Here is an 11,594-nt window from a genome sequence, read left to right as displayed (position 1 = left end):
TTCAAAGTAAAAGCCCTTGGAAATATCATATTTTAACTGTTTTGGTTGTGGCAACAAAGGAGATTCTTATGGCAATTGACAATGATGATGTCACTGAAGAGATGGCAGAGGGCAGTGAGTTACTGTGCTGCCTACTTGTAACCATTGTAACCTACTGGTAACCATTACATCAACAAATAAGGTTAGCCTACAAAATCATAAATCTGGTGCTTTGCGTAAAAAAGAATGGCCTGGAAAGGAGTCAAATTCCTGACCTGAATTATCATCCAAGTCCACTCCTGTCTCATGGGGTTATTGTTGCACAGATAACAGATTTAATAAGCATTTATTCTCTAAAGACATATTTTTCCACCACCAAATGTCTTACTTTCCCTTCCCTGTCTTTCTCTTACTCCTTCTCTTCCTATAACCTCACAGCTCCAAACCACACCCTTTCCCTTGTTCCCGCAGCCTCAGCTTCACCCTGCAGCAGACTGAAGTGGTCATACCTTTGTCTCAGTATGTGCTCAACCTGCTCTCCATCACTAACCAATCGGGGAAAAAAGACACAATTACCCTACTGTTAGTTTTGTTTGCCCTTGTATGAGCACACTGTAGCAGCTGTATATAGAATAAGTGTATAATAAAACCACAGAGCAGCATGTTAGCACAATGCCACATCCTCATTTAACACTACTGTCTTATATCTTCAGTTTATGATGATAACTAACTGCTCTCTAGGAATTATGCTGTAAAGTACATTGTCAGACTCACATTTGCATCATGTCAAGGTGGGTATGGACATGAAACACTCCAAGTTAGTCATCAATAAAAAAGATGCTCTGCTGTGTCTGAAAACACATTCTCTCAGCTATAGTTTGTACTTTCTAAAAACAAGATGAGAGAAATTCACAGTATTAATGTTTGTAATTGAGCTATCCAATATGTTGTTTAACCTCGAAACATGGTCCCATTACCCTCCAGATTTTAACCATCCACGCTGTTTGTAAGATTCCCTGTGTTATAACTTATTAACCTGGATCACAGCTGTACAACATTATTCTGTTCATGACAGCATTTGACCTTACCACCCTGAGCAAGATATCAGAGGAAAATGGCTGACATGTGAATGTTGTCAATGGGTATTATGCTGCTTGCAATGATGACACTTTGGCAAAAGTAAAAGCAGACATGGTGTTTGCAGTGATGGAATATCCAAATAAAATAAAGCTTCAATGCTCTGCAAACTGACCTTAATATTACACAGAAATGACAGGAAAGCAGCAAGTAATGATGGAAAATATGCATAAACAAATATGCATGTAATAAATAGTGTAAGTTATTTTGGTATAGGTAATTTTGTCAGTATTGCATTCTGACTTTGCAGTGCCTTGACATTTTATTGCAGTTGCAGCTCATCTCACGGTTGTCACAGCCTTTGCCATCACATCCTCCACCTTGGAAATTGGTTTACACTTGCAGCCATCGGCTTTGACCTGCATCATAGCTCTTCAGATTTAAGGCTCCTCTGTGGTTTAAAGCCAGCTGGGTGAGGATTCCAGGGCCCCGGGTAATTGAAGTCGGCTGCTGACGGCTGTGCTATGATTTGTGTGGTGACAAGGGGTGTAATTACATGGCTGGTCAGAAAGAACATAGCAGTAGTTTAAAGTTCTTATGGGCACTAACTGGACTAATAAAAAGATCCTAACACTTCAATATTTCAATATGTGAGGTCAGGATAGTCTGACTTGAATTCATAAAATATAGTTTAAAGACTTAATACAAAACACAAAGAATAACTCTGACCCTGGTGGTCAAACAGTAGACAGCAGTTTGCAAAAAATGGAAGAAAAAACTTATGGTAAGTTAATCAATAATACCTTGAATTTGCAATATTATAGAGAAACCCAGTTCCCACAATAAGCAAGCACATGGTGACTCTGGAGAAAAAAAACTTATTGGGGAGAAACCTCGTCGGTTGTGGGCATATGCCTCAACAGGATGGGCTGAGAAGAGATAGTGGGGGGAGAGGAGAGAGAGGGGGAAGGGGAAGAGAGAGAGCAGAGAGAGAGACCAGGAACTGTCATATTTCCGTACTGTCAAACTGGTTGTTGAATGAATTCATGGATGAATGAAAATAATAATAGTTATATTTGATGTGATGATGTTAATGCCAGTTAATAGTGTCATCCTTATTATTATTAATAATAATAATAATTTTTAAAAAGTTATAATAATGATCTGCAATAATAACTACAATGGAAATCAGTGGAGCACAAACCTCCACCATGGCCCAACAGTCCCTTAAATGTAATCAACACTCATAGATATCATTCAGTTAAAGTGAAAAATAAAATCCTGGATTACCTTCCTGATCCGAATCTGCACCAAAATTTGGTGGGCTTATCTCTGACCCATACCACATCCTTCGACCATGTTTTGTAGGTAGGTAGGTAGGTGGGTTCTTTATTGTCACTGTGCATCAATACACAACGAAAAACATAGGCTACCTCCAGAATATGAGAGAGAGAGAGAGAGAGAGAGAGAGAGAGAGAGAGAATTTTATTGTATATACTTAATTTAGCATTAGTGTGTTGTGGCAGTTTGTGAAATATACTTGGTTAAATAGCTTCAATTTAACTGTTGTTTCCAAGATTATTATGGTGCACTTCAGATGATCCTCAATAATAATACATCCATCACAAACAGAGGCTTTAGACTTATTTCTGTTCCTGTTTAAACAAAAGAAGGATTAAGATATACATATTTTATATTTAGGTTTGGGGAATATTCATGAAATCGTTAATCAGTATAGTAAAATTTAGATGAAATGTTTTAGATATAGTTTGTGTAAAATTTGTAAAATGGTCACATAGATCAAAACACTCTGGTCCAATAAATCCCTGGAAGTCAAAGTTAGTGAGGCTGTTAACAACCAGCTCTATGTACTGCAGCCATATGTTTAGAATTTAAATTGCTCTGCACCCTATGTTTGTACATGCCTTTCTATGTATCAGTGTATCCATACAGCCCTAATCTGGCCTCAAGACTCAGGCTCTCTGGAAAGATCCAGAGGCCAAAAAAGATAGTCATGGACAAAAACACACTCCAAACCACATGTCATCTCAGTGAAATATGATAATAATATAGGAGAGAGTTTACATTTTGTAAAAATATGCATTATTTGTCTTAGCTTTCATTTATGACTGGCTGAGCCGGCAGTGATGATGGAGGCCATTCTCTCAAATGTTTCTGGATGTGGACCACAGAGCAGCCAACACCCCTGTCTATCTTTAGAGCAGGGAATCCACCCAAGAGCTGTCAGTCCAGCCGTCAAATCCATGACTGCTAAAACACTCCAGACCCCCAAACAATAACAGCATCATTCAGAGACATCTACTTGACGACCACACAAACAAACTGCATCCCTGATACTCATTATTTATTGATGTGGTAGAAAGGAGTAAATAAATCAGGGCTTTAAATCCTCACTTGGGGCTTACACGAGAGCAATTTGCCATTTTACAGAAAGAAGGAAAAAAAAGAAAACGTTTTTTTAAGAATGCTTAGAAAAGGAACAAAAATGAATCTACTTTTAAAGTTAACTCAATACTTAATTTTTCATGGACTCCACCTATGTTTTTCCAAATACTGGGAACTGCATTTAAAGGTCAAAGAAATAATGGCTTAAAAAATTACTTGCATTAAATTTATGAAAAAGAAAATTGCTGCTGCTGGAAAAAAAGATTAACGACGCAAGCTGTGCACTTTTTGGATCTCACTTGTGCTGTGCTGTGAAGCACTTAATGAATCACTGCTGTATATACAAGGAATTAATAGCGATGGTGTGTTGTCATGGATTGTGTTGATTCCAAATCTCAGAGCACCTGATCTGGCCTCAGCTTAATCTGTTTTGCAAAAGTCACATTAGAGGCCTGCTGAAAACTTCACTTGATCCAACTGCAACACCAAGAAAACAAGTGGTGATAATTTCTCCATTGATTATAGACTGAGATTCATTAGCATGGAGATAGGCTAAAAGACTGAATTAGAGGCCAATGTAAATTTAGAGGAGAATGTCTGATGACTCTCGCTACCTAAAACATGTTATGCAAATTTTGAGATAAGATTCGTTGATTTCATCAACCATGTGCCCTTGTAATTAAGTTTGTAAATAACTATCTATTTCTGAAATACAACTGTAGAATGACATTTTCTCTTCTCTAGGATTTAAATTACTGAGCAGGTCAGTGGATCCAAGGTGTCTGCATCCTATATCTTGTGTTGTTTTATTTAAGCTATAAACACTGGTTTAAGTTAAGAATAGATTGTGGTTTTGGTGAAATATTGTCTGTGTCAAGCTTTTAAGTCAGTGACTTCAATCTTCAGCGAAGAAAGTGTTTGAGTCACCAAACATATAGGAGGCTTATTGCAGGAGGCAGGAATTGATATTGCAGGCAGATAGCTTCATTAAAAATTTGCTATAAAACTGAAACTGCACAGAAAATAAATATGAATAAAAGTAAAAACATTTTTACGATTGCGGATACATAAGCATATTTTTTATTTGTAGTTGTTTTTTTTCAGATGTTAACACAAATTAAAGGAATGTAAAATTTATAATGAGTGTGACGAAAATACTTACAAAAATATACATACTTTAGGTAAAGGGTAATCAATAATTAGAATGCAGGGGCCATCTTAAGACCCCTAACATTGTGCTTTAATGTTAAAATAAAACTACAGTATTAAAAAAAATGTATGTAACAGGTTTTACCAAAACCCACCATAAAGAATCATAATAAAACAAACATGTTTGTAACCTATTAAAATAGAAAATGTTAACTCTTAAAAGATTTAAAAGACGAAAACGGGCACTATAACTCATACATACATTTCTGAGACTAAAACACCTTTGTTTTAAGGGTAAGAATCATTTAACGGCGTCAGATAACATTGTTCACATGACTGCAAGTCTTTTTGCCCTGTTCTCTTTTAATGTATAAAAGATTATTTGTGTGTTCAATGTGTTTGCTGCATCCCCTCTGGTTAGTGGGTGTGTTGTAGAGTGTTATAGAGTTATAGAAAGCAAAGAATAAGTGAAGTCATTTAAGCTGCATATCTGCACCACATCAAAAACAAATGCATTGAATGAAGTGTTCCAGCTGCTGCTCACACTCCCTCTGTCATAATCACCTATAATTCACGTTACAGCAGAATTTTTTGAACAGAAGTCATCAAATTGTGTAAACCCTAAGTCTGTCGCAAATCCTCTTTATCAAAATGATGAGTTTTGAGATTTAATTATATGATTATATTTATAATTATATATTATATTTTTTATATTTTAACACATTGCTGAAAATTCTTGCTAAACCCAATATCTATGTAATTTGTTGGAATTCTGGTTTGGCTTTCTGCTTGAAGTTTGTACTTACTCATGTCTACGTAGGTTTTCTCCAGGTAGTACGGCTTCTTCCCGCCATCCAAAAATATGCAGATAAGGATTGATAAAATCTAAATTGAAGTGTGAATGGTTGTTTATCTCTATAAGTTGGCCCTGCTATACGCTGGCAACGTGATCTGGATGTACCTGCATCTCGCCCTTTGTCAGCTTGAATTCTGATTCCAATCAGCTTAGTTTTCTGAAGTGCATGACAATGTACTGCATCCAATTAAAACCCTATAGGCCTACATGAACGTGTGCCTGCTGTTTGACACACCTGACACTGCTGTATAATATAAATACTGTTTGGCACTCCACATTATTGTGGGGCCGACCTATACAATTATCTTGAGCTCTGCAATGATCCATAAAGTGCTTTATTTTTGTGCTATGTTATGCCTTTTTATAGCCAACATAAATTACTTATTTGAGGAAATTTTGTTTTCATAAATTTTGGCTTTTAGAAACATAAATGTTGTATATGAGGATAGTCTCTTCTGGGGAATAGAAAGCAGAACTCAATTAAATGAAGAATATAAGATTTATATATTATTTGATTGTTTGATTTTATAGGCTAAAGGGGGCAGACCTTTAAAAAAAATAATACCGGATCACTGGTTTTCACATTGTTTAAAGTGTAAAATTATTATTTGCCCCAAACTTGGTGGATGTCGCATGGGCCGGCATGGGCCACGGAAGAACACATTATATTTTGTTTGGAGGGGCCCAGATGCAGTCATAATAGAATACAATACAATACAATAGAGTAAGTTGTCTCAAAAGAAGTTTCCATTTTGGGAGAATATAACTAACAATGTGATAGGAATTGATGAATAGCTGTAGCACTTATAGTTGCAGCCATACTTTCTTGAATATGTAAATATTATTTTGAAAGCTCACGATTTCCGGCACTGATGGGAGATCGTCCTATTTGTATAATGGGGACAGGTTTTGTATATTTGATGACTCACCAATCCTATTTTAAACCCATCAAAGAAACATTAATGAAATAATAAAATCATACACAATGTTTATGACGTTTCAATTATACTTTACTGTAGACCATAGTCGTTGTCTTTTTAAGTAGGTTTTCTTATTTTTGCTAAATAAAATGACAAAAACCTCCACACCACAACTCTGTGGTGAGGCTGTTCTCAGCCTCTGGACATTTAACATACTGCGGAATGTAATACTGTTACAAATGAAATAAAATACCAGAATTACAATATTTAACATCCATAAAAATGTCACGTATAACATTGAGATATATCCAGGCAAGTCAATCCGCCAGCCGCCACGTTCTTTGGCAGACATAACATCGCAAAATACCTTAAATTAAATATAAATAGCGGACACAGAATCCATAATATAATGTAGATATGTACAACTGTGCAACATGGCAACACGTTTCATCACAGCACCTGCATGTTATCGAGTCCACATCACTTGTATGTACACACACTTTTCCCGTTAGGTCGCTTTATTATATTATCAGCTGTCCGAGTCCACATCACTTTTACTCTCTTCGGTTTTCTCCGCAGACGTTTTGGTCGATTTGTTCCATTTGTGAGAGTTCTCTGATTCCTCTGATGAAGACCTTTTCTGCCTCCTCCACTTCGCGCGTCTGTTTTTGAACCAAACCTACATGATGAGAAAGCACAGTTACAGTAATACGTATATAGTAGCTCCAGCTGTCCGAGACCACGACCACGCACGCGTTTGTGTGATTCCTTGGGAGTAATCGAACAAATAATAACAATGATTGTAGTCATTCATTAAAACTATCACTAGGCTTGGAACATATTTTCTTAATTCTCCATTAACAGTGCACATGTCATATCATGACCATGAATGCGTCATATTTTCATTTGCGACGTTATAAATTACGTTCTTGAATATTAGATACTTTGTATAATTTTGATTCCTCGTGTTGCTCAGAATCCATGTGTTGATTTGTGGCGAAGTGCATATATTTAACTTTTGTACAACACAACTAAAGGTATTTCATTTCATATCGCTTGCGAGAACCGTCATCTGGACAATAAAGAACCCACCTACCTACTGTAATTGTAAAGGGAATGTTAAATATTTTGTTAAAATCATAAAAACCTAAATTATCTATTGTTCAGTGGTTGTTTGCCAGACAGATTTTAAAGCGCAATCCCAACTTCGGTTTAATTCACACAAAATGGTATATTACAGGTACAGTTTAATTAATTCAAACTCTTCCACAAGTATGCTACCTGGTGTTATAGCCTATTTATCAAAAATATTTTAAATCCGTTGAGGTAAAAATTATAATAACTTCAGGACTTTTATCTTTTTACAAATGAGACATGAGAAAATCGTTTAATTATGAAGAGCAACAAGAAAACTAAACGAACTAAGTAAGGTGATTACAAAAAACCTTTTCTGAAGTAACCTGGAAAATATGCCCTAAAATAGATTAACTAAATATTATGAATAACAACAATGACGGACAGAGGGAGTTTTATCTCTCCACGTTCGCCAAAGTGCTAGCTCATTGAACTGTTTTTCTATAATTTTTAAGGTCTCGACTATACAAATAAAATTGAATTGAATTAAACCAAATGAGGCCTAGCTTTATAGTAATGGTTCTTAGTCCACTAACACAATTGAGAATATTAATAATAAAAGCATTATTATTAATATTACTTCTACTCGTTTGAATCCATAAACAATCTGAATCAGCGGAGTGAACAATTTTAAACGGCAGTAGGAAGCTAAACTGTAGGAAAAGTCAAAGCGCATCTGACCTCGACCTTCTCCTCTCGGAGATGCACTTTGCGTGCCAGTTGCTCTCGGGTGCCGACGTCCGGATATTTGGTCTCTTGGAAGAGGCCCTCCAGAGCTTCCAGCTGCTCGTCAGTGAAGATGGTGCGGTGCCTCCGCTTCCTGCGGCAATGCAGCTGATTTAATAGCTGCAGCTCGGTTCGTGACAAGCTGCCCATGTTCATGTAGGACATCATCTGGTGAGGGACCGGAGAGATCAGCACAGAGCCTGTGCTGTCGTAGCCTGTGGGACGGAGGGATGCAGAAAAATCATACATGGCAACAAACTACTTCTGGGAATAGCACCTATAGATAATAATAATAATAATAATAATAATAATCTTCATTTAGCTTTATAGCGCTTTTCTTCTTGACGACCACTCAAAGGGCTTTACAATATAGTTTGGCTCACTCATTTACACACACTCTTATACAGTTCATCTATGGGCAGCCTGGTATCACTCATCAGTCACACATGCCGGGACCGCCGTCAGGGGCAATTTGGGGTTCAGTATCTTCGGCACGCGGAATGGAGGATCCTGGGATCAAACCACCGACCTTCTGGTTAATGGACGACCCCCTCTAACTTTTGACCCGTAGCCGCTAGTAATAATAATAATAATAATAATAATAATAATAATAATAATGTTTATTATTAGCTTAAATAACAGTATAATCTAACGTTTTCTTTTTGTATAAACTCGTAGTTCATGTTCAGTCCGTGCCATCAAATATAAGGATAAAGACGTCACGAGCATGACGTCTAATGTGAATATGACAGAAATAGGTTTTAATATGAATGCCCACATATGTACATTTAAATTAACGTTTTTTGACACGTGCTTTAAGAAATAATATTTTCTTCTTCAGAACATTTGTGTTGGAGTTAGCACCAAAACATCAAACATAAACTTTATTTAGGTTACTTTCTGCAAAACTTCCACTTTTTATTCCTGTCAATATTATTTTTTTAAAATACAAGAGAATGAGTGATGTAAAATTTGAAACGTAAAAATCTGAAACTATCCTTTGGGGAGAACAGGAGTCCTACCTGCTGGGATGCAAGGGCACTGCTGTGAGCTGAGGCCGGGCACAGAGCCGCAGCACGGCGGTCCTCCTCCAGCGCCCTGGACCTGCAGCTGTCCGTAGTAATAACCGTTATATCCTATCCTGGTCCCGTTCACAGACTGAATACCGGGGGGAGAAGGTCCACATGTGGTCGTGTACAGTCCGTTATAGTCGGTGTAGATAGAATCCGTCAGACCGGCGGACAGCACCACTGGGCCGCCCCTATGTAGCAGAAGCGGCTCCTTGCAGCTCGGTCGGCCGGACAAGATACTGTCTATGCTGAACATCCCGGCGGGCATTACTACAGCTCGGACACAGAAAAAGTCGGAAAGGTGAAAACTAATCTGTAAGTAAAATGCTTTCGATTTCCGTTCGGCGTGGAAAAAAGTTTTCTAAAACTGCGTCATGACGACTCTGGCGACTTCATTTTTTGCATGTAAGTACGACTACGAGAGCTCGTCTCATGGATGCAGACTGGTGGTTTTAGTGGGGCCAGCGACTTTTATACCCTGATGACGTCACGTCGGAGCAGCGTTGCTCTAGGATCAGATGCTGAATGGCGACACATCTGTGTATTAACAATTAATTCAATTAAGATAATCCGAGTCAGAGTGTCTTCCTACAGAGTAATCGGATTATTTCCTCGTCAGTGAAGACATCATAATCTAACTGGCTACATCAATATCAGTATTTACAATGACGGCAGGACTGGCCTTTTCCCATAAATTCACTAGTTCATGATCTCCATATCATACTGGACCAGTAAGACTACAGATTTGTTTTATTGCTGTCGCTTGGTTGGGAAGGGGAAATGTTTTAAAGGTTTAACAAAAACTATTTAATATTAACTAACAGCCCACAGGTAACTCTGTGCATTAAGTGCTAAAGTAAGTCATTTCAAGACAAATGTGCTGCCAAATTTGAGTTGTCAGAAAGTTTCAGAACTATCAACAGGTTACCAAAAACTCAGTAGGCTACAATTTATTACATTTTCTACCTAATTTACTGATATAGGAACAAGAACAGAAAAGACGCATTACAGTCTAAGGTGCTGATTAACATTCCCAGGGTAGTTCAGATCTATGGCATATGAAAAATAATTATTATAACAGTAATTATTATTAGGCTAGTAGTACATTGAAATGGCTATTCATTAGACATTTTATTGTATAAATAGTCCACAGGCAGCCCACTGGTACAAGATAAAACAATCAAAATGACCCTTACCTGTAGATTTATACGGACAAGATGCGTAATGGTGCAGTAAAATTGTCATCAAGGCTTTTTAGGTCTCTCTCCTTCCCCAGATGAGTCAATTAATGTTAACCATATTCTATGTCAGACAGGAGCCACGGAGCACTGGTTCATCTCATTATCAACCCTCCGCTTACTTCTCCGTGGGGAGCAGATCAGCGCGTTTCCTCCATGACAACAGCTCCCTCTCTGCGTGTCAGCAACGCCGAGCATTTCCCCCCTGCCTAGGATAAGATAACGACCCATTAAAGCCCCCCATTCAGACTGGAAAAAGAGAAGTTATTGCATATTTACACGGCTAATCAACATGGACTCAGTGGTGGCGGGGGGACACGGGACGTGGATTCTCCATTCAGACCTTAATAGGTCTCACTGATTGCATTTAACTTTCAATGGGGTCTTAATACTCTCGCCAGGCTGATAGATAAGTTTATTTTGAAATGTGCGCTCTAGAAATGGGGAATGATTAGCGCGGTACGGACACAGCCAGTGTTATAGCTATGTCTGAATCCCACTGTCCTTTACCTAATGCGTTAAACTGATACAAATCACAATTCAAAGTTTCCACGTGTTGGTTTTCCTAAACGAAAAATTCATTGATTTTGCATGCTATTTAAAATTTTAGATAAACATTTACCTAGCAAAATAGGCTTTGAGTATTTTTTTTATTTCCCATAAGAAAGACAAAGAAAGACAGGAAGAATTTTCAATTTTCTTTTACATGTTCTTATCATTTTACCCTTCTCTCATCACCAGCTCAGCAACAAACTGGTAACCCTTTTTTGAAAAAAATTACATGTCATTAGGGTAGGCAATTGAAAAAATTTCCACTTGAACTTTAGCCTACAATAAACCAAGCCACATGTAGGTTCTCTTCTATTCCTTATGCAATCCAACAGTATTTCCACTTTACACTGTTTTATAAGGAACAGCATGTGTTATCTGTCAGTCAAAAACGGCCTCATAAACCAAATGGATCCTTTCTTCCTTACTGTCACTGTCTTCTGTATCACCAGAAGAAAACTGGAACTACTCAGTCAGGCTCCTTTCACCA

The 11,594-nt window shown here is 37.5% G+C and overlaps 1 protein-coding gene across 1 annotated transcript; it reads right to left on the bottom strand.

The window, feature by feature from the left end:
* Positions 1-6,459: 6,459 nt before the first annotated feature.
* Positions 6,460-9,747, bottom strand: gsc (goosecoid). The gene is made up of 3 exons (XM_035168581.1): positions 9,270-9,747; positions 8,203-8,462; positions 6,460-7,066 (listed from the first exon to the last, which is right to left on the bottom strand). Exons 1-3 carry the CDS (start codon positions 9,583-9,585, stop codon positions 6,917-6,919), a joined length of 726 nt encoding a protein of 241 aa, XP_035024472.1. The 5' UTR covers positions 9,586-9,747; the 3' UTR covers positions 6,460-6,916.
* Positions 9,748-11,594: the final 1,847 nt, after the last annotated feature.

The sequence above is a fragment of the Hippoglossus stenolepis genome, chromosome 10, assembly GCF_022539355.2.
Source record: "Hippoglossus stenolepis isolate QCI-W04-F060 chromosome 10, HSTE1.2, whole genome shotgun sequence".
In the NCBI taxonomy this organism is placed as follows: domain Eukaryota; kingdom Metazoa; phylum Chordata; class Actinopteri; order Pleuronectiformes; family Pleuronectidae; genus Hippoglossus; species Hippoglossus stenolepis.
Note: the sequence above shows the minus strand (reverse complement) of the source record. Positions and strands in the feature narration are given on the sequence as shown.

What these genes read in the sequence shown, in the direction of transcription:
- gsc (XM_035168581.1), bottom strand. Translation starts at nt 9,585, where the DNA reads ATGCCCGCCGGGATGTTCAGCATAGACAGTATCTTGTCCGGCCGACCG. An exon ending in GTGCCCTTGCATCCCAGCAG is followed by an intron (nt 8,463 to 9,269) that starts GTAGGACTCCTG and finishes TCCGTCCCACAG; the next exon opens with GCTACGACAGCACAGGCTCT. An exon ending in TCCGAGAGGAGAAGGTCGAG is followed by an intron (nt 7,067 to 8,202) that starts GTCAGATGCGCT and finishes CTCATCATGTAG; the next exon opens with GTTTGGTTCAAAAACAGACG.